Source organism: Neoarius graeffei, chromosome 5 (assembly GCF_027579695.1).
Source record: "Neoarius graeffei isolate fNeoGra1 chromosome 5, fNeoGra1.pri, whole genome shotgun sequence".
Lineage (NCBI taxonomy): Eukaryota > Metazoa > Chordata > Actinopteri > Siluriformes > Ariidae > Neoarius > Neoarius graeffei.
This window is the reverse complement of record NC_083573.1, coordinates 11,355,951-11,378,442: the sequence shown is the minus strand read 5'-3', so window position 1 is coordinate 11,378,442 and position 22,492 is coordinate 11,355,951. Positions and strand designations below refer to the sequence as shown.

The 22,492-nt window shown below is 40.1% G+C and overlaps 2 protein-coding genes across 3 annotated transcripts in view; one reads left to right on the top strand and one right to left on the bottom strand.

Moving 5' to 3' along the window:
• The window catches only part of LOC132886507 (zinc finger protein 862-like), a 29,084-nt gene extending 8,907 nt beyond the window's left edge, over positions 1-20,177 (bottom strand). For both annotated transcript variants that reach the window (XM_060921211.1, XM_060921212.1), the window contains exons 1-2: positions 20,156-20,177; positions 12,688-12,818 (exon numbers count right to left, since the gene is read on the bottom strand). The gene's annotated coding sequence lies outside the window, so the exon portion shown is untranslated. The remainder of the gene's footprint in view (positions 1-12,687; positions 12,819-20,155) is intronic.
• On the top strand, positions 19,000-22,004 carry LOC132886509 (uncharacterized). The gene is made up of 2 exons (XM_060921214.1): positions 19,000-21,093; positions 21,232-22,004. Exons 1-2 carry the CDS (start codon positions 20,486-20,488, stop codon positions 21,650-21,652), a joined length of 1,029 nt encoding a protein of 342 aa, XP_060777197.1. The 5' UTR covers positions 19,000-20,485; the 3' UTR covers positions 21,653-22,004.
• Positions 22,005-22,492: the final 488 nt, after the last annotated feature.

Sequence of the window (22,492 nt, the reverse complement as noted above, 5' to 3'; positions counted from 1 at the left end):
GAAGTCTAAAAGTCAAAGTCTCCCTTAGCAAAAAGTAGTATACTTAAAGTTCATTTTGTAAAGTATTCTGAAGTGTAAGTATAAGTATATCAAGTGTACTACAGGCCATGTACTTCAAGTGTACTAGAAAGCATACTAATTTAATACTTCTTTGGACTAAATTGGAACATTTTAAGTTTATAAAAGTATACTTTCAAGTCCGTTTTAAGTTTACAAAAGTACACTTTCAAGTATACTCATTTATATACTATCAATGCACTTGGTATATCCCTATTGTGTACTTGAAGTATATCATAAGTACACTTATTTATGTACTGCCATTGTACTAGTTATATACTGTAAGTATACAAGAGGGATATACCAAGTACATTTACAGTATATAGTATAGATGAGAGTACTTAAAGAGTACTTTTGCTAACTTAAAAGTAACTTTGAAGTATACTTTTATAAACTTAAAATGTTCCAATTTAGTCCGAAGAAGTATTAAATTAGTATGCTTTCTAGTACACTTGAAGTACATGGCCTGTAGTACACTTGATATACTTATACTTACACTTCAGAATACTTTACAAAATGAACTTTAAGTATACTACTTTTTGCTAAGGGAAACCAGTATAAAAATGTCATATAGGCTTGCCATTGAAAAGTTGTGTGGGAAACTAAGTAACTGCTTTTGGTCTTACAACCGTTTTTTGGTTGATGGAGTTACGTACCACAGTAAAACCTATGACAGACTAAAGAAGAGATTCAACAGTGCTGCATACTTGAAAGATGGTACATTTTGTTGTATTATAGAATTGGTTGTTTTTAAACAAATATGTTCACATGAAATCTCTGCTTTTTGTCCATGTCGCAAACTATGTTGTGTTTTAGTTGACGTACTTAGTAAATCAGGCAGGCCTGTATGTAAAGATTCGCAAATAAATGTACAAAGTCATTTTGTATATGATGTTCAAAAAACTGAAACTGTTCATGCTGTCTCGCCTGACATGATCAAAACAAAATGTGTCCTTGTTGAAACAGCTGACACACTGTACATAACACCATTGCCAAACCCTTTTGAAAGGGACTAGTTAAATAAATAAAGTCAAGCCAAACTTTTTTCTGTTTTCCTGTTTTTGTGTATGATGAAGTGTAAGGTACATGAAGATAATGCAATTCAGTACACATAATGACTAAGTGTTAATCTCCAGAATTATAATAAGACATTAAACAAGACATGCATGTTGACGGTTGGGTTGGCTGGTAATGTTCATCATGTGCTGTTGAGTAAGGCTGCTGCAGAGGGGATGAAGGACTTTTTGTTTATAGTGGTACATTGTAGCGCCAGCCTGATGGGAGCAGTTGGAAGGAGTGATGGAGGGGGTGAGAGGGGCCCTCTGATCAGGTTGGATTCCCTAATCACTTACCAGCTGTATAGCTCAGCTAATGTAATATAAATTATAAATATAATATATATATGTAATATAAATTATAAATATAATATATACATAGTATAAATATATAAATTAAACGTTGAGTCAATTAATGAGTTGACCTTATTGTGCTCTTGAAGCAAGATATATGCTAAGCATTCCTATTTTGTGGCAAAAAGATTTACAAAGTATACTTAGGTCCAAGTATAAGTTTTAGTATTAATGTATAAGTGTAATTCTTAGTATTGATATAGGTCTACTTATACTTTTTTATACTTGGTTCAGTATAAACCAAGTATACTTCCCTGTACCATGTTGTAAGTGTATCAAGAATTAGTTTATAAGAAGTAACCTTCAAGTACACTTCCTCGATTTTAGTATAAAATAAGTATACTTGTAGCACACTTGATTAAACTTCTTTTTGCTAAGGGCTCTCTCTCTCAGCCACTCTCCACTCCCCCTCCCTTTCTGTCTGTGTCTCTGTCTCTCTCTCTCTACCCCCCCTCTCTCTCGCTCGCTTGCGCTCTCTCTCTCTCTCTCTCTCTCTCTACTTGTCCACTCCCCATCCCTCTCTCTCTCTCTCTACCCCCATACCTTTCTCTCTCTCTCTCTCCCCACTTGTCCACTCCCCATCCCTCTCTCTCTCTCTCTCTCTCCCCATGCACTTGTGTTCTTCTGTGTAATTCCACAGTGTGGAGACAAATAAAGGAGACAAGGCTAGTATTCCAGTGTGTTTTGGCACCCATAAATATATAGGTGAAAGTGTTTTTTCAGTATGGAGAGAGAGTTTCAGTGGGGAGAGGAGAGAATTCCAGTGTGTTTTGGCCCGAACGGCTTCTCATAGCTCTTGGAATGTGGAGGACTCCATGTGGTGGTTCTCTTCTGTACGTCCCAGGTATCGGCACCACTGTAACAGTTCCTTGATGAGGGTGGAGTACAGAAGCATGGCAGGCGGGAATTGATGTTCACACACTCTTTTCTTTTTTGCTTTTCAGCATCACTCACTCACTCACGTGTTCTGGTCGGGAGAGCTCCCTTCTCTCTCCCTCCTTTTCTATCCTCTGTCACTGCAACACAAACATTAATTAGACACAGCTGCACTGACTTTGCCACTCATATTCCCTGGCCCTGCCCTCCATTCACAAACCAATGCTCGGCCATGCCCCCGCTGCCATAAATACTGAGTCTCCAAAACTTGCTCACTGCACACTTTCTTTCACTTGCCTTATTTTACAGTGTCTTAGATTACTGAAAATAGAAAATATCAGTACTTTACTATAAAATCCATCCATCCATCTTCTATCGCTTATCTGGATCCCGGTTGCGAGGGTAGCAGCCTAAGCAGAGCAGCCCAGACTTCCCTCTCCCTGGCCACCTCCACCAGCTCTTCCGGGGCAATACCGAGGCGTTCCCAGGCCAGCCAAGAGATGTAATCTCTCCAGCGTGTCCTGGGTCTGCCCCGGGGTCTCCTCCCGGTGGGGCATGCCCAGAAAACCTCCCTTGGGAGGCGTCCAGGGGGCAACCTAACAAGGTGCCCAAACCACCTCAACTGACTCCTTTTGATGTGGAGGAGCAGCGGTTCTATTCCAAGTCTCTCCCGAATGACCAAGCTTCTCACCCTGTCTCTCAGGGAGAGCCCAGCCACCCTGCGGAGAAAACTCATTTCTACCGCTTGTATCTGCGATCTCATTCTTTTGGTCACTACCCATAGCTCATGACCATAGGTGAGAGTGGGAACGTAGATGGACCAGTAAATTGAGAGCTTTGTCTTTTGGCTCAGCTCTCTCTTTACCACAACCAACCGGTTTAGTGTCCACATCACTGCTGACGCTGCCCTGATCCTTCTGTCCAACTCCCGCTCCCCCTTATCCTCACTTGTGAACAAAAACCTGAGATACTTGAACTCCTCCACTTCAGGTAGAAACTCCCCCCTGACCTGGAGTAGGCACGCCACCTGTTTTCAGCTGAGCGCCATGGCCACAGACTTGGAGGTGCTGATCCTCATCCCAGCTGCTTTGCACTCAGCTGCAAACCGTCTCAGCGCATGCTGTATGTCACAGATTGATGAAGCCAACAGGACCACATCATCCGCAAAAAGCAGAGATGTGATCCTGATGCCACCAAAACAGACACCCTCCGCCCCTTGGCTGCGCCTAGAAATTCTGTCCATAAAAGTTATGAACAGAACCGGTGACAAAGGACAGCCCTGGCAGAGTCCAACATGCACCGGGAATGAGTCTGACTTACTGCCAGCAATGCGAACCAAACTCCTGCTCTGGTCATATAATGGCTTGCAGTAGTGGGCCCTGAACCCCATACTCCTGAAGCACCCCTCCACAGGGCACCATGAGGGACACGGTCGTAAGCCTTCTCCAGGTCCACAAAACACATGTAGACTGATTGGGCAAATTCCCATGCACCCTCCAGTACCCTTGCAAGGATAAAGAGCTGGTCCAGTGTTCCACGACCAGGATGAAAACCACATTGTTCCTCCTGAATCCGAGGTTCGACTATCACCCAGACTCTCCTCTACAGCACCCCAGCATAGGCTTTCCCAGGGAGGCTGAGAATATAAAATCAACAAATATATTCATAATATTGACATCTTCGCTCATTCTGTTAATGATTCTAATTTGCAAAATTTCAGGGAAGATTTAACATACATGTTTTAGTGAGGAACTTAAAGTACAGAAGGGTTGCAATAGTTTGAGATTTTGGTGGTATGATATGTGTCTCAGAAAATGTCAAGGTTTCATGGTATCACACTTTACAGTATTTCATAATAATAATCTCATCTCATGCCGCTTTATCCTGTTCTACAGGGTCGCAGGCAAGCTGGAGCTGACTACGGGTGAAAGGCGGGGTACACCCTGGACAAGTCGCCAGGTCATCACAGGGCTGACACATAGACACAGACAACCATTCACACTCGCACCTACAGTCAATTTAGAGTCACCAGTTAACCTAACCTGCATGTCTTTGGACTGTGGAGGAAAACCGGAGCACCTGGAGGAAACCCACGCGGACACGGGGAGAACATGCAAACTCTGCACAGAAAGGCCCTCGCCGGCCACGGGGCTCGAACCCGGACCTTCTTGCTGCGAGGCGACAGTGCTAACCACTACACCACCGTGCTGCCCAATAATAATACAACCCCGATTCCAAAAAAGTTGGGACAAAGTACAAATTGTAAATAAAAACGGAATGCAATGATGTGGAAGTTTCAAAATTCCATATTTTATTCAGAATAGAACATAGATGACATATCAAATGTTTAAACTGAGAAAATGTATCATTTAAAGAGAAAAATTAGGTGATTTTAAATTTCATGACAACACATCTCAAAAAAGTTGGCCTTGTCCCAAGTTTACCACTGTGAGACATCCCCTTTTCTCTTTACAACAGTCTGTAAACGTCTGGGGACTAAGGAGACAAGTTGCTTAAGTTTAGGGATAGGAATGTTAACCCATTCTTGTCTAATGTAGGATTCTAGTTGCTCAACTGTCTTAGGTCTTTTTTGTCGTATCTTTTGTTTTATGATGCGCCAAATGTTTTCTATGGGTGAAAGATCTGGACTGCAGGCTGGCCAATTCAGTACCTGGACCCTTCTTCTACACAGCCATGATGCTGTAATTGATGTAGTATGTGGTTTGGCATTGTCATGTTGGAAAATGCAAGGTCTTCCCTGAAAGAGACGTCGTCTGGATGGGAGCATATGTTGCTCTAGAACCTGGATATACCTTTCAGCATTGATGGTGTCTTTCCAGATGTGTAAGCTGCCCATGCCACACGCACTAATGCAACCCCATACCATCAGAGATGCAGGCTTCTGAACTGAGTGCTGATAACTTGGGTCATCCTTCTCCTCTTTAGTCCGAATGACACGGCGTCCCTGATTTCCATAAAGAACTTCAAATTTTGATTCGTCTTACCACAGAACAGTTTTCCACTTTGCCACAGTCCATTTTAAATGAGGCTTGGCCCAGAGAAGACGTCTGCGCTTCTGGATCATGTTTAGATACGGCTTCTTCTTTGAACTATAGAGTTTTAGCTGGCAACGGCAGATGGCACGGTGAATTGTGTTCACAGATAATGTTCTCTGGAAATATTCCTGAGCCCATTTTGTGATTTCCCATACAGAAGCATGCCTGTATGTGATGCAGTGCCGTCTAAGGGCCCGAAGATCACGGGCACCCAGTGTGGTTTTCCGGCCTTGACCCTTACGCACAGAGATTCTTCCAGATTCTCTGAATCTTTTGATGATATTATGCACTGTAGATGGTATGTTCAAACTCTCTGCAATTTTACACTGTCGAACTCCTTTCTGATATTGCTCCACTATTTGTCGGCGCAGAATTAGGGGGATTGGTGATCCTCTTCCCATCTTTACTTCTGAGAGCCGCTGCCACTCCAAGGTGCTCTTTTTATACCCGGTCATGTTAATGACCTATTGCCAATTGACCTAATGAGTTGCAGTTTGGTCCTCCAGCTGTTCCTTTTTTGTACCTTTCACTTTTCCAGCCTCTTATTGCCCCGTCCCAACGTTTTTGAGATGTGTTGCTGTCAAGAAATTTCAAATGAGCCAATATTTGGCATGAAATTTCAAAATGTCTCACATTCGACATTTGATATGTTGTCTGTGTTCTATTGTGAATACAATATCAGTTTTTGAGATTTGTAAATTATTGCATTCTGTTTTTATGTACAATTTGTACTTTGTCCCAACTTTTTTGGAATCGGGGTTGTAATAATAATAATAAAAACAGCATTATAAACATGAGATAAAAAAGAAAGTATGGAACTTGTCATTGCAAAGAAGCAAAACTCCATTTCAAATATAATCCCAAGTACAATGTGGTATCAGAAATAATAGACTTATTGATAATCCAGCAAACCGTGCAATAACTGAATTGGTCTTGAGAGCAACTGACAATTTGATTTCCCTTTTTATATTATTTTTCATCCTTCCTTTGTATAAGCAAATTATTGTTTTCAGTTTGTGCTTCTCTTCATTTTTGAACAATGCTTCTCATTGTTTTTTTCCTACTACCCTTGAAAAACGATGAAAAATGTCCCTACAAACTATAACATTGTATGAATAAAGTATGTTTGTTTGCCTGTTTGCACCAGTCTTTCACTCTCACACACACTGCATTATGTGCATCATTCAAACATCACGTGGAAGAGACTGTATACTTCACTCTTAACAAATAAATGCAGACAGACCAAAAAAATCATTCAACATGTTGCACAATAATCATGAAAGCCAAGGCTGACATCAGAAAGTGAATTAAACACATATGCTTACCTTAAGAAGAGTTGCAGGCATATTAGTGCCAAGCATCATCTGTCTTGCTAATGCTAACTACTTTATGAGCAGGGTTTATTAAATTTTTTTTTTTGACATAATGACAAGTCAAGCTAATTCCCCAAATGTGACCTGACGCAAGTATGACCAGCAGGGTGCCCCCCCCCCCGTATTTTTGTTTTTATTTCATTTAGCAAAAGGTTTTCATGTTTCATATGGTGAATATAAATGAATAAATAAAAACCTAATTATGATGCCAAAGGCTTGACCTGTAGGTATTGGGGTGCCTCCCATGATGCCAATCCTGGGTGCAGGTGAAATTGCCTGTTTGGTTGCATTTTTCCCCAAATAACGTGAATAAGGAAATGTACATAGCCATCAATTTTTATATCATGGTATACCATGAAACCCCACAGAACAGTATTAAAAGAATTGGTTTCTGCCTACAGATGGTGTTCCAGCACAATAAAAGTGTAAACTCTTAACTGCTCTTTACTGTTCAACTGTTTAACATTCAACAACTGGTTAAGAAGCCAATCTAACAAAAAGTTTTCTTCTTTAAGTGATTTGCCACTGAAAAACATGCATTCACGTTAACATTTTGAATTTTTACCTCCGCCAAGGAGGTTATGTTTTCATCGGCGTCTGTCTGTCTGTATTCAAAATAACTCAAAAAGTTATGAACGGATTTTGATGAAATTTTCAGACAAGGTGTGTATTATGACAAGGAACAAACGATTAAATTTTGGTGATGATCCAGATCACCGTCTGGATCCAGGATTTTTTTTGAAGGATTCTTTATCATTGGGAGATAGGCCCATGTTTTGAATATATGTATATAACTCTATATCAAATGGACAGAGTGCTTGGCAAAAAAATTACCTGAAAATACTTTAATGAGTTCTATAACGTATCACACTTTGATCTGGATCCAGACAAAATTCTGGATACTATAATCCAGAACACAAAAAAATGAGGGGGTCATTGGAATTTTCAACTCTGTAAGGTAACAAATGAAGATACAGACATGCAACTAACACCAAATTAAAGGATTCTTTATCATTGCGAGATGAGCTGCTTGGCGGAGGTCTGCGCTCTGAGTGCTTTTCTAGTTTTTTTTGTATTTTTCTGCCTTGTATTATTTTTAGAAACAGATAACTGACTGGAAAGAACTACTGAATAATGTACTATATATGGGTATAAATATTATTTACATAATGTACTGATGCGTGATACCAAAGCCATTTTTTCCCTTAAAAAGCTCCCAACTACTCTGACTATTATACGAAAAATGATGGCTTCAAGAAGATGGGAGCCAGCACACACACTTCGCTATGAACTCCTCCAAGCTTTGGGCACCATTTGCTGTATAAACTAAGGTAAACTTAACGGAACATCACTTTCAAGAACTGGTATGTGAGGAAAAGGACAATATAAGAACTAAAGTCGCACTTGTTAACGATTTTGGGAAGATACACGGACTTTTTTTCTCCCTCTTCTTTGAGCTAATGCAAATGGGCTAACTAGCCAAACGCTAAGACAGCAACATGACAAAATGAGTGAAAGAAAAAAAACGGGGAACATTTTGATGGACTGGAATGATGATTCTCCGCTCTGCTTATGCTCTCCTTTACCTGATACTCCTATCTCAAGCCCTAACTCCAAGAAAACATGCTCAAGAGATAACGATGAGGTATCCAATGCAGACATACTAAAAGCTGTCCAACACTTAACGAGCAGGTTCATATCTCTCGAACAAAAGATAAGCCAAAACACTGAAGAGATTGTGGCTATCAAAGAAAACATCAAAGGTATCGAACACATGGCAAAGACAAACATTGACAAGATGCAAGTGATGAGTCGCCGGCTCTGTGAACAGGATGAAAAAAATTGAAGCAGCAGAGCGTTACAGCCGATGCTGGAATCTGAAACTTTTCAACCTACCGGAATCCACCAATGAGTCCACGGAAGATCTAAGAAAACAGATCTTTCAGATTTTTGGACAAATGGCTCCAGATGGAAAAAAACAAGCTTGGCTTTCTCGTCGACACGATTCACCGAGTTGGATGCCCCAGAGATGACAGGAGCCCTCGTCCTGTGATTATCCAATTCACCATGCGCTCCTTCAGGCAGAAAATATGGAAAACTTCGATGACCACCACCATGATAAGGGAGAAAAAGCTTCGACTTGCGGAGGATCTGACATATGGGGAAAGACAGCGTTGAAAGAAACTTTGGCCACTGGTTGAAAAAGCCCGCAAAGATGGAAGAAAGACTGCATGGCGTGGTCCTGATGTGATCATCGAAGGAAAGAAAATCACCGCTGACTCAGTGAAAGATGTCTTTTGAGACACCCATAGGTTTGTCCCTATCTCTCCAGCTTCAAAGCTGAATGTTCTCTTTTTTTCCATTAAGGGGGAAAAAAGAAAAGAAAAGTGTGTTTATAAACCACTTGTTAGACTGTTAGACAAATTTGTTATTTAATGCATTTCAGTTATAGTTACTTAAATTGATTACTGGTGCCTAAACTTTAAAAAACTCGTTCACACTTTCGAGGCATTTGCACAAGCAAGCCTTTTTTTAAGGCTTACATTATCTTATTTCGTTCTGTTCTCCAGACATTGTGCTCTTATTTTTTTATATTTTATTTTTTTCATCGAAAATGAATGATTTCAAGTTTAACTCATTGAAAATGGTCTCACTTAATGTTAGGGGATTAAGAAACAATATAAAAAGAAAAGCAATGTTCCTCTTTCTTCGAAAAACAAATGCCAATATTATCCTCTTACAAGAAACACACTCTTGCGACTCAGACAATAAGTTTTGGAAAAGTCAATGGGAAGATCAAGCTTACTTCTGTCATGCTACACATAATTCTGCAGGTGTTGCACTACTATTTAATAAATTTACAGGTGATATCTTAGAAACCTATAACTCTGATAGTGGTAGATGGGGTATTGTGTTATGCAAACTGGATGATGCTTTTTTCATAATATGTAATGTATATGATCACAATGGAACCACACAAGCCCGAACTATGTTTACAGAAATCTTGTCCAAAATAAGGGAATTACAAAGTAAAAATAAAGAGGCATTCCTGATTATAGGAGGAGACTTTAATGATGCTCCAAATTATAGGATAGACAGAATTCCAGGGAGAGTTTCTCAAAATTCACTTTTCAAAGCCACTCAATTTATGAGCCAAGAATGATCAGTAATAGATGCATGGCGTTTTTTTAGTCCAGATTGTAAAGAGTTTACCTGGTCTAATACAAGAGGGACATTACAATCCAGGATTGATTTATGGTTAACCTCCTCTTCATGTTTACAATATATTTCAGAAATTAATCACTCATATGCTCCTCTATCTGACCATAAACTTCTCAGTACATTTAACTGGTTCTAAAGAAAGTAACAAGAAGTTAAGGGGATATTGGAAGCTAAATAATAACCTACTTAAAAATAAAACTTTAAGACTCAGTCAAATTAATAGCTTTAGATATCTTTCCTAAAAATGATCTGAACAATGTCCAGAAATGGGAATACTTTAAATTTAAAATTAGAGAAATGGCCATCCTCTGCAGTAAAAATATCAAAAAAGCTAAAGACAAAAAAGAAAAGGAAATTATGGATGAATTAAAAACTTTTCTAAATAAGGAAAATCTTTCAGAAGAGGAACACATTAGATTATTGCAACTCCAAAATGAAATCGATGATTTATATACTGAAGCTGCTAAAGGCGCATTTATTCGTTCTAGGGCAAAATGGTGAGAACATGGTGAAAGAAACTCAAGTTACTTTTTCGCTCTTGAAAAACGTAATTGAAAAAGATCTAACACTTTGGCACTGAGAATAAACAATAATCTAAAATCTAATCCATAAGAAATAGCAGAACGTATTTGTGCTTTTTATGAAAAACTGTATAAATCTAAATATGAACCTGAACATTGTGAAAAATTCTAAGACAGTATTAAGGATTCTATCCCAATGATCTCAGAAGAATTTAAACAACATTGTGAAAATCCAATCTCGAATCTGGAACTCATTGAAGCTTTGAAACACATGAAATCCGGGAAATCTCTGGGGATCGACGGTTTATCTGCTGAATTCTATAAATTTTGGGGGGATATTATTGAAACTCCACTTTTGAATATGTATAAAGATTGTATTACAAACAATGAAATGACATCAACTAAGAAACAAGGTTTAATTAGCCTAATTCCAAAACCAAACAAAGACCCTTTATGTATAGATAATTGGAGACCCATCACACTTCTGAATGTGGATTATAAATTATTTGCATTTGTCGATTCCAGACGCTTAAAATCTAATCTTGGAGATATAATAAATGAATGCCAAACAGGTTTCATGTCTAAGCGACACATTAGTAATAACATTAGATTCATCTTAGATTTACTTGACTACCCAGAACATGTGGAGTCACAAGCAGTTATAGTATTTCTTGATTTCTACAAAGCTTTTGACACATTGGAACACCCTTTTATTTTTAATACATTAAAATTAATGGGATTTGGAGAGAACTTCGTCTCAGTAGCTAAAATGTTATACAAAGACATCAACAGTAATTTAATGATCTATCCTAACACCTCCAAAAGATTTCCGATCAACCGTTCTGTCTGTCAAGGATGCCCAATTTCTCCATTTTTATTTTTAATTGCAGTAGAGCTTCTCTCCCTCAAAATCTTAAATAATGACAGTATAAAAGGCTTAACCATATTTCAAAAGGAACTTAAAATTACACAACTAGCTGATGATACAGCTCTACTTTTAAAGGACAAACATCAAATTTAGCCGGCTTTACAACTAATTAATGATTTCTCTAAAGCTTCAGGTTTACATCTCAGTATTAACAAATGCGAAATCTTGTGTCTTTATGATACAGATTGTGCAAACATATGTAACATCCAAGTTAAAAAACAGTGAAATACTTAGGCATAGATATCACTAAAGATATGTCCTCTAGACAGCAACTTAATTTCCTCCCCAGGCTTAAAAAAATAAAATATCATGAATATGTGGCTTCAGCGTGACCTATCTATTTTTGGCAGAATTCTCTTATCTAAAGCGGAAGGTATCTCAAGACTGGTCTATCCTGCTTTATCATTATTCGTCGAGGATTCAACATCCAAAGAAATTAATAAAATACTTAGCAATTTTACCTGGAAAAATAAGAAACACCATCTGAAGAATGAAATTCTCTCAGCATCCAGGAAACAAGGAGGCTTTGAATTATTACATTTCAATGATTTAAATAACACTTTCAAAATAAAATGGATGAAGGAATGTCTCAAATCCCCAAACTCAATTTGTTTTTTTTATTCCAAATAATATTTTTAAGAAATTAGGTGGTCTACATTTTTTACTCACCTGTAACTTCAATGTTACCAAATTACCTTTGAAATTATCAAAATTTTACCAACAGGCACTCTTAGCGTGGAAATTGTGCTATTCCCACAACTTTTCCTCTCACAAAGCCTTAATATGGAATAATGAAGATATTACTGTCAGGAAAAAAATCCATATTTAAACAGAAGTGGATTGATAAGAACATTATTTTCATATGTGACCTTTTTGATTGTCATGGTATAATGCTTAGTTATGAAAATTTTCTTCGTCTTAAATCCTTCCGTTACAAGTAAAGAATTTAATTACATAACTAAAGCAATCCTTAATGGCCTTTCTCTCCTGATGAGAAATCATTATCAGTATCAAGAAACACTTAGAATAAAACCCTTTCTAATGATAAATGGACTTGATGTAATGGATTCAAAGTGCAACAACAAACATATACGTAATACTTTTTATGAAAAGAGGAAAATAACTCCACGAGGGGTGTAGTGGTTAGCGCTGTCGCCTCACAGCAAGAAGGTCCGGGTTCGAGCCCCGTGGCCGGCGAGGGCCATTCTGTGTGGATTGTGAGCTGTGAGACATTTCTGGACTTACCAGGTTAACAGAGCTGGGAGCCTTGCTTGGCTGACGATCCCGTCATAGCAAAACTGTAAGTGTCCAGAGCCATCTTCTAAGTGTCCAGAGGTGCTTGAAAGTTTGTGACCACTTTAGAATTTTCTATATTTCTGCATAAATTTGACCTAAAACATCATTAGATTTCAACACAAGTCCTAAGAGTAGATAAAGAGAACCCAGTTAAACATCCATCCATTATCTGTAGCCGCTTATCCTGTTCTACATGGTCGCAGGCAAGCTGGAGCCTATCCCAACTGACGATGGGCAAGAGGCAGGGTACACCCTGGAAAAGTCGCCAGGTTATTGCAGGGCTGACACAGAGACAAACAACCATTCACACTCACACATTCACACCTACGGTCAATTTAGAGCCACCAATTAGCCTAACCTGCATGTCTTTGGACTGTGGGGGAAACCGGAGCACCTGGAGGAAACCCACACAGACACAGGGAGAACATGCAAACTCCACACGGAAAGGCCTTCACCAGCCACTGGGCTCGAACCCAGGACCTTCTTGCTGCAAGGTGACAGTGCTAACCACTACACCGCCGTGCCACCCTCCAGTTAAACAAATGAGACAAAAATATTATACTTGGTCATTTATTTTTGACGAAAATTATCCAATGTTACATATCTGTGAGTGGCAAAAGTATGTGAACTTCTAGGATTATCAGTTAATTTGAAGGTGAAATTAGAGTCAGGTGTTTGTCATCCCATTGATTGAAATCAGGTGTGAGTGGGCACCCTGTTTTATTTAAAGAACAGGGATCTATCAAAGTCTGATCTTCACAACACATATTTGTGGAAGTGTATCATGGCACGAACAACGGAGACTTCTGAGGACCTCAGAAAAAGCATTTTTAATGCTCATCAGGCTGGAAAAGGTTACAAAACCATCTTTAAAGAGTTTGGACTCCACCAATCCACAGTCAGACAGATTGTGTACAAATGGAGGAAATATAAGACCATCATTACCCTCCCCAGGAGTGGTCGACCAACAAAGGTCACTCCAAGAGCAAGGTGTGTAATAGTCGGAGAGGTCACAAAGGACCCCAGGGCAACTTCTATTGCCGCTTTTCCACTACAAACGCGGCTGAGCCGGGCTGAGCCGTGCCGTGCTGAGTTGGGCTGAGTCGAGCTGAGCGGGGCTGTTGGAGTTGCATTTCGACTACAACCGCGCTGAACCGTGCTGGCTGGAAGTGGGTGGACACATTGGGTGGAGTTAGCGAAAGTGGGTGGACGTCACGTGATGTCGTTAAGCAGCGCAAACAGTGACATCAGTGAGCTTTTAAGCGGTAGTCTCACGACCCAAATACTAAACAATAAACATGGAGGACATGGAGTCGTTAGTGTTGCTGGTCTTGGTGCTGTGGCTTGTTGTCACCGACAACGCCAACAGATACTGGCAAGAGCGTATAGATGAGGTGAGGCACATAAGGCTTCAGAAATTCTCGTAATTCGTAATTCTTCTTCTTCCGGGTTTACGGTGTTTACAGATCCCAGCGTGCTCGCGGGGCGTGTGTGGGCATGTGAGGACACTCCTCCTCACCAATCAGTGCACAGGGGAGTGTCTGCTCATGCCCCCAGCCTCACTCGGCTCGATTTGGCTCGCTTCAGCCCTACTCCAAAACGGTGCGAGTTTTAGGGGCTAAGCAGGGCTGAAGCGAGCCGAGTCGTGCTGTTCTTTGGCAGTCGAAACGCGAGCCGTGTCGGGCTGAAGTGAGCTGAAAAAGGGTAGTGGAAAAGGGCCATAAGCAACTGAAAGCCTCTCTCACATTTGCTAATGTGAATGTTCACGAGTCCACCATCAGGAAAACACTAAACAACAATGATGTGCATGGCAGGTTTGCAAGGAGAAAGCCACTGCTCTCCAAAAAGAACATTGCTGCTGATCTGCAGTTTATTAAAGATTATGTGGACAAGCCAGAAGTCTTTTGGAAAAAATGTTTTGTGGATGGATGAGACCAAAATAGAATGTTTTGGTTTAAGTGAGAAGTGTTATGTTTGGAGAAAGGAAAACACTGCATTCCAGCATAAGAACCTTATCCCATCTGTGAAATATGGTGGTGGTAGTATCATGGTTTGGGCCTGTTTTGCTGCATCTGGGCCAGGATGGCTTGCCATCATTGATGGAACAATGAATTCTGAATTATACCAGCGAATTTGAAAGGAAAATGTCAGGACATCTGTCCATTAACTGAATCTCAGGAGAAGGTGGGTCATGCAGCAAGACAACGACCCTAAGCACACAAGTCGTTCTACCAAAGAATGGTTAAAGAAGAATAAAGTTAATGTTTTGGAATGGCCAAGTCGAAGTCCTGACCTTAATCTAATCGAAATGTTGTGGAAGGACCTGAAGCGAGCAGTTCATGTGAGGAAACCCACCAACATCCCAGAGTTGAAGCTGTTCTGTACGGAGGAATGGGCTAAAATTCCTCCAAGCCGGTGTGCAGGACTGATCAACAGTTACTGGAAATGTTTAGTTGCAGCTATTCATGCACAAGGGGGTCACACCAGATACTGAAAGCAAAGGTTCACATACTTTTGCTGCTCACAGATATGTAATAATATATCATTTTCCTCAATAAATAAATGACCAAGTACAATATTTTGTCTCATTTGTTTAACTGGGTTCTCTTTATCTACTTTAAGGACTTGTGTGAAAATCTGATGATGTTTTAGGTCATATATATGCAGAAATATAGAAAATTCTAAAGGATTCACAAACTTTTAAGCACCACTGTATGTTTAGACTGTGCATATGGGGCCATCCTCCACAGGAGTGACATGATGAGAACTCCAGGCAGAGGTAGAGCATTGGGATGAATCAGGCAGGTTCGAAGAGCATTCATTCATCCCAGTTTATCAAAAGACTCTATGCCCAAGAACCCTCCACATCTGCTCCTTTGCCAAATAAAAAGTCATTCACCAAAGGCTTGAAAAAACAGGGTTTTTTTCTTTCTATTTCTTTTTGAACCTTCCAAAAAGTCATGACAACAAAGACAACATATCAAATGTTGAAACTGAGAAATTTTATTGTTCTTTGAAAAATATATGCTCATTTTGAATTTGACATCAGCCACACGTTTAAAAAAAAAGTTGGGACAGGAGCATGTTCACCACTGTGTTGCATCACCTCTACTTTTAATGATGCTCTCTAAACTTTTAGGAACTGAGGAGACCAAGTACTATAGTTTTGACATTTGAAATGTCCCATTCTTTCCATTGTTTTTGGCTTCCTGAAAAACCTTCACGGGCTTCTATGAAAGTATCTTCTTCAGAAATGCTTGCGAACTAGTTAAATTAGCCTGCTAAAATATTGCAGAAATAGTCTAAGTTAGGTCTTGTTTCAACTTCCTAGCATACGTACAAATGTGAGGAGCATCTTGTGTCTGAAGTTTCTGAAAAAAAAAAAGCCAAACAAAACTATGTTCCATCTTGCACGTGATGAATAAAGGCCTAAAAATCCCCCAAATTAGTTTCTCAAATGCTGCCATCAGCCAATACCCCTAACTTACAGTAGATAGCAGTGCAGCACAGTGGTAAAAATTTCCCACAAGAACATAGAAAAGATTGAAAACTTTCAGTTTGTTTAGTTATTACCTGACTAAGAAGTCAAATGAATTCTTTTAGGTTCGGTTCTATTTTAAGTTCATAGAAGAAAAATGTTCAATAAGAAATTGAGAAGAAACTAATCAAAAGTGGAGATTGTTATTGTTGTTGCTGTTGTTGTAGTTGTATTGTTTTAACATACAACCCCGATTCCAAAAAAGTTGGGACAAAGTACAAATTGTAAATAAAAACGGAATGCAATAATTTACAAATCTCAAAAACTGATATTGTATTCACAGTAGAACATAGACAACATATCAAATGTCGAAAGTGAGACATTTTGAAATTTCATGCCAAATATTGGCTCATTTGAAATTTCACGACAGCAACACATCTCAAAAAAGTTGGGACGGGGCAATAAGAGGCTGGAAAAGTTAAAGGTACAAAAAAGGAACAGCTGGAGGACCAAATTGCAACTCATTAGGTCAATTGGCAATAGGTCATTAAAGGACATGGGACATGAAACAAATGCACGCTATATCAGTTTCTTTCCATTAAAAATATGAATTAATTGCATCAACAAATACAAAATCATCTATTAAATTCAGCAAAATCGTTATATTCGTGATGATTATATGGCATTTCTGCTCGAGCTCCGATATGCATATTTTACAACCGGAAGAGCCGCTGTCACGTGATCATACGTCACAAAAACTTTCGGGCACAGCACAAGCGGGTAGATGAATGGAGAAGTGAATGACAAGAAAATTGTTTTTATAGTCTTTAACGTACATTGAACATCATGGTGTATTGTGCTGCTAATGGTTGCAATAATTCCAATGGGAAATGCCCTGGAGTAAGTTTTTTTGCATTCCCCAAGGACCCGAAGCTGAGGAAAGTGTGGGCTCACTACTGCCGTAGAAAAAATTTTGCACCTACTGTTTCCCACAAACTGTGTTCGGACCATTTCACTGAGGATTCTTTCAACATTAATACTCAGGTACTGAGCGATATTAATTGCCAAGCCAAATTTAAGAGGCCGTATAGCCGGGTTCATGGAGGCAGTGATAGCGCCATAATATACAGGGCCTAACATTCCTACAACTGTAGAGACAGTCAAGAAATCCTGTAACATTAATGGACATTTAAATAGGAACAGTCCACCGTACTTCCATAATGAAATATGCTCTTATCTGAATTGAGACGAGCTGCTCCGTACCTCTCCGAGCTTTGCACGACCTCTCAGTCAGTCAGACGCGCTGTTACTCCTGTTAGCAATGTAGCTAGGCTCAACATGGCCAATGGTATTTTTTGGGGCTGTAGTTAGATGCGACCAAACTCTTCCGCATTTTTCCTGTTTACATAGGTTTATATGACCAGTGATATGAAACAAGTTCAGTTACACAAATTGAAACGTAGCGATTTCCTATGCTATGGAAAGTCCGCACTATAATGACAGGCGTACTAACATCTTCTGCGCGCTTCGACAGCGCATTGATACCTTCACTCGGAGTTGTACCATTATTTTTTAGACAGGGCGGATGGACCAGGGCATTCGCCCGCCTGGCCGTGCCCGACGAGGAGCGCTCTCGGCCGGCTTGGGAGGCAGACGGCAGCCCCTCCTGGAAGTGTGGTTTTACCATGGGCCTCATGAGGAAAAACGCCGAGGTGCATTCGCTAAGCGACTGAAAGCCGAGGTAAGGATTAGTATTATAATTTTGGGTGTATCAATTATTGATTATCATAATTCTGACTCGTTTCGCCATTTTGAATGTTTTCATCTCGGACTCTGGAAGCATTGTATCTCAATCAATCTCAAAAAATATCAGCAAACAAAAAACTAGCTTGCAACGGACTTTAGCTAGATCTATGATGAACTTTCAATGTATGATACAAAAATAATACTTCTTTCAACAGATCATTAGCCTTTGAGCAGAATTGTTTTTAACTTACCAGGATGTGTTATCGAGCCGACCGCTTTCAGTTTCATGAGGGCTGAATGAACTCTCACTCTCAGAATCATCTGACCCGTCAGAGTAAACACAAGATCTATGTTCATGTGAATTTCCAGCTATCGGTTCGAATTGATAGGGTCTAACTTCACATCTCTGTGAAACATCGGGAATGTCACTGTCGATGGTGTCCATTTCGGTAACCTGTTTACATTAGATTCCCAAGCGCTGGCTCCTTGGAAAGTTTTTGTGATGTCACGGGTCACGTGAACACCTAGCTAATTAACGAATCATTGTTTTACGCTGATGTATAAAAAAGTTGAATAATGTGATGATTTTCACATTTTTGACGCCCTGCAGTGATTTAGATGGCATTTCTTATGTCCTTTATACATAATTATACCCAGAAAAAAATCCATGTCCCATGTCCTTTAAGGGTTTCAAAAACAACAGCTCTCTTATTACGGTCTCTTGCTCCATTTAAATTTAACGAAGCAATTAAAAATTCACACATAAGAAAGTATAAAAAATTAAACTTGGTACGCATGATAATCATAAAGGCTAAAGAAGTTACGACTGACTTTTAGCGTCACTGTCACCTAGATGAACATTTACTTAGTTAAAATCTTCTTTAAACGATAACCCTCCTGATCAGTAAATCCTCCCTTTGACAAACAGTTTTGTCTTAGCAATGAACTGTTCAACATCTGCAAAAAAATCATCAATCTTGACATTTCTAGCGTGTTTCGTTTTAAACATAAAACTTTTAATATCTTCGACAGTATAATTCTGTTGAGAGAAACCACTTGCGCGTACACTACAGCTGACACTGCAGTCCGACTCATAATCACTTTCACTCTCAGCATCCGACACTTCAATTGAAAGACTTTTCTTCTTCGCTTTTGAACCCAAGTGGGCTCGACCCCTTTTCTTTGACGGTATTTTAAAAACACTCTCAGTTTCCATAGGAGGATGATGTTCTCCAATGACTTCATTAAAGATCTGCTCTGCCAAATCCGAGCTACTCCGTGAATCCGTGGGCATTTCAGCCTCAGCGCTTGGATCTGTTGGGGCACCATCTGATGTCTCAACCTGATTGGAAGCCTTTTTTGCTCCTTGCATCTCACCTACACTGTCCTCGGCTGTTTCATCATTGTTAGCTGCTTCCTGAGACTGTTCTTCACTGGGGATACCCTCAGTAGAATTCTCATCATTGGACTTAGTCTTTTCTGGACAGCTATGCGCCAGGTGCCCCAGCTGACCACATTCAAAACATTTAATAGTATTAGTGGTTACGTAAATCATATAATTGAAATCATCCACCTTAATATTCAAAGAAAGCTCAAGTTCTTTGCTGTCTTTCAAGATAATGTAGGCAAACCTTCGGAACGACACTACATGCTTTAAAAGCAGAGATTTGGTAGCTATCGGTATCATTTTCAAGGGAGATACTAATTTTCCATAACATGATAGGGCCTCTGCAAGCACATCGTTTCCAATGAATGGGGGGACATTAGAAAGAATTACCTTCCTTGAAGGGCTTGCCAAAGGTAAAACAGGAATAAACACCTCGTCAATGTATAACCCCAATTCCACCATGTCATTTACCAAACTAACCTCAGAAAGGAACAACACCACTCCGCTGTTCATACCAGATGCCGATAAAATGTTATCATGACCAATGAATTCACCGACAGCTAAGCTGATTTTCTCGACAGAGAAAGGAGTATCCAACTTAATACCGTGCCTCCTTGTGAGGTAGCCAAAATGCTCCTCGTGTCTACCCTCAGCAGCCATACCTCCAAAAAGGAAGCAGACGCCTTAGGTAACAAACAAAATTCAGCAAACTATTAACACCAACTCACAAAAACACCATACAAGGATAGAAAAAAGATAGAAAGAAAAAGTTTGTGGCACAGCGGCCACAAACTTCCAGCACTCACTCACACACGCTCCGAACCCGCCCACTCGCACCGCACATGCGCGACGAGAGAGAGAGAGAGAGAGAGAGAGAGAGAGAATGAAAGGGGGGAGAGAGAGATTTTCCAGTGCGTCCGGAAGGCATTTCAATGCGACCAGAAGGCATTTCAGTGCGTCAGGAAATCACCATACAGGTTCATTGTACATGGAAGTACAGTCTAGGACCGACCGAAGTTTAACATAATGCACAAACTGTTATACTCATTTTCATCACATGTCACATTTCACTTGTTAGTTCAAACAACGAAGATGTTACTGATATATTTTTGCGCGTTCTACACTGCCTTGAAAGAATGCAGGTAAATCTGACTGTAAGGCGTTTTCATGAACTTGAAGCCCATGCCAGAATAATACTTCACATCACAGACATTGTAGGACAACGTGATGCCTTGGAGGAAAGACAGTGCACAATATTACTACAACAATTACATCAGTGGATAATTGCTGTTCTGCAACGGTTCCATGACGAACTTCCGAGAGAAAGTGCTGCCATCGTACCCCCTACCAACAGAAGCAGAACAGGTCGCCCACGCTACGATTTGACAACAGAACAGATAGGGTTATGTTTGGGTCTTGGGCTGAACTGGCAAGGAATAGCCTCACTATTTGGCATTGGGCGACGGACTTTGTACCGCCATCGACAACGCCTGGGTGTACCACCTCTTCAGTATGCTCAACTGTCTCGGGAGAATTTAATATCAAACATCAGACACACACTGGAAACTACGCCGAATGCTGGTGAGACCTATGTACGAGGCAGTCTGCGGCACATGGGGATTCGTATCCAGCGCAGGAGAGTGCGAGAAGCTCTACAAGCAATTGACCCGGTGGGACGATGTGTACGTCACCGACAGGCCATTCGCCGCAGGACCTACTATGTCCATGGTCCGAATGAGTTACGGTGAGCACCACTATATTTTTAAGCCTACTATTGTAATGACAGCGCTAGGCCTGTTAGTGTGCCCATATGATACCTACCCAAGAAATTTGCCCCATGGGTTGAACTGATACTTTTTCCCCTTGCTATCTTTATTTGCAGGCACATTGATTCTAACCACAAATTAATTCATTGGAGATTGGTGTTCCACGGATGCGTGGATGGATATAGCCGCACCATTATATACCTAGACTGCTTAACAAATAATAGAGGCTCTTGTGTGCTGACGCTATTTGAAGAGGGGGTGTGCAACTTTGGGCTTCCATCAAGAGTCCGGTGTGACCGTGGAACTGAAAACTTGGAGGTTGCGCGTTTCATGCTGAACAGAAGGGGGTTCTATCGGGGAAGTGTCATTGCAGGCCGCAGCATGCATAACCAAAGAGTAGAACGACTTTGGGCTGAGTTGAATCGTGTTGTGTCATATTTTTATGTTGAACTTTTCACCTTTATGGAAAACCAAAACTACCTCGACTCATTGTCGGAGCTACACATGTTCGCACTTCACTACATTTATGTACCATGAATACAATGGGCTGCGAGGGAGTTCCGTAATCAATGGAATAATCATGCTTTGTCGACTGAAAGGTACAGGACACCACTCCAGCTGTGGTTCAGTGGTATCATCAGGCATATAGGCCAGGACATCACAGGGGTCAACGATGTCTTTGCACCTCTTGAATCCCAAGGTACCACCTACCATGAAACACCTCCTGAACTTCGATTCAACAGTGTCGTAGAAGCTCCAGATAATGATTTTCATGTGAATGACACTACTATGGAAGAAATCCGTCACACAACTGATCCTTTGGGGGAAGATGGAAACTATGGAATAAATCTATTTGTTACCCTTGTCAACTTCTTGGAAACTAGATAATAAAACACGAGTCTTATTAGGAATTAAAAACTGTTTTCTTTCATTTCATTTTATTGTTTAAAAAGTCAACCTTCTTGTAATAAAATGAAATGTTACATGTTGTGAATATAATGAGGTCTCAAACATCACACACATCCATGTACAAACACATGAAGCACTGCCATAAGTGCAGAAGTGCAAGAGTAAGGTGCTTAGAATTGCTGCCCCCATGTATACTAGAAAATGCCTTGACTTTAACCCTTACACTAACCAGTTTGGTAAACAAGGTTTGAAAGTTGGAACATTTCAGTAAATGTGCACACATGATGTGGTGCTTGTTGAATAAAACTGTCCCTGAGTCAAACAGAATACAAACAAAAGTGCCTCCAATGACAAGCTTTGCCAAAATTAACATCATGAACCATGAATGTATTGCATGTAATACAAATCATAAACCTGGCCAAAATACTGCCATTGCTTTTAAGAACTAGACACACCCACTTAAGCCAT

What these genes read in the sequence shown, in the direction of transcription:
- LOC132886509 (XM_060921214.1), top strand. Translation starts at nt 20,486, where the DNA reads ATGCAGGTAAATCTGACTGTAAGGCGTTTTCATGAACTTGAAGCCCAT. An exon ending in CATGGTCCGAATGAGTTACG is followed by an intron (nt 21,094 to 21,231) that starts GTGAGCACCACT and finishes CTTTATTTGCAG; the next exon opens with GCACATTGATTCTAACCACA.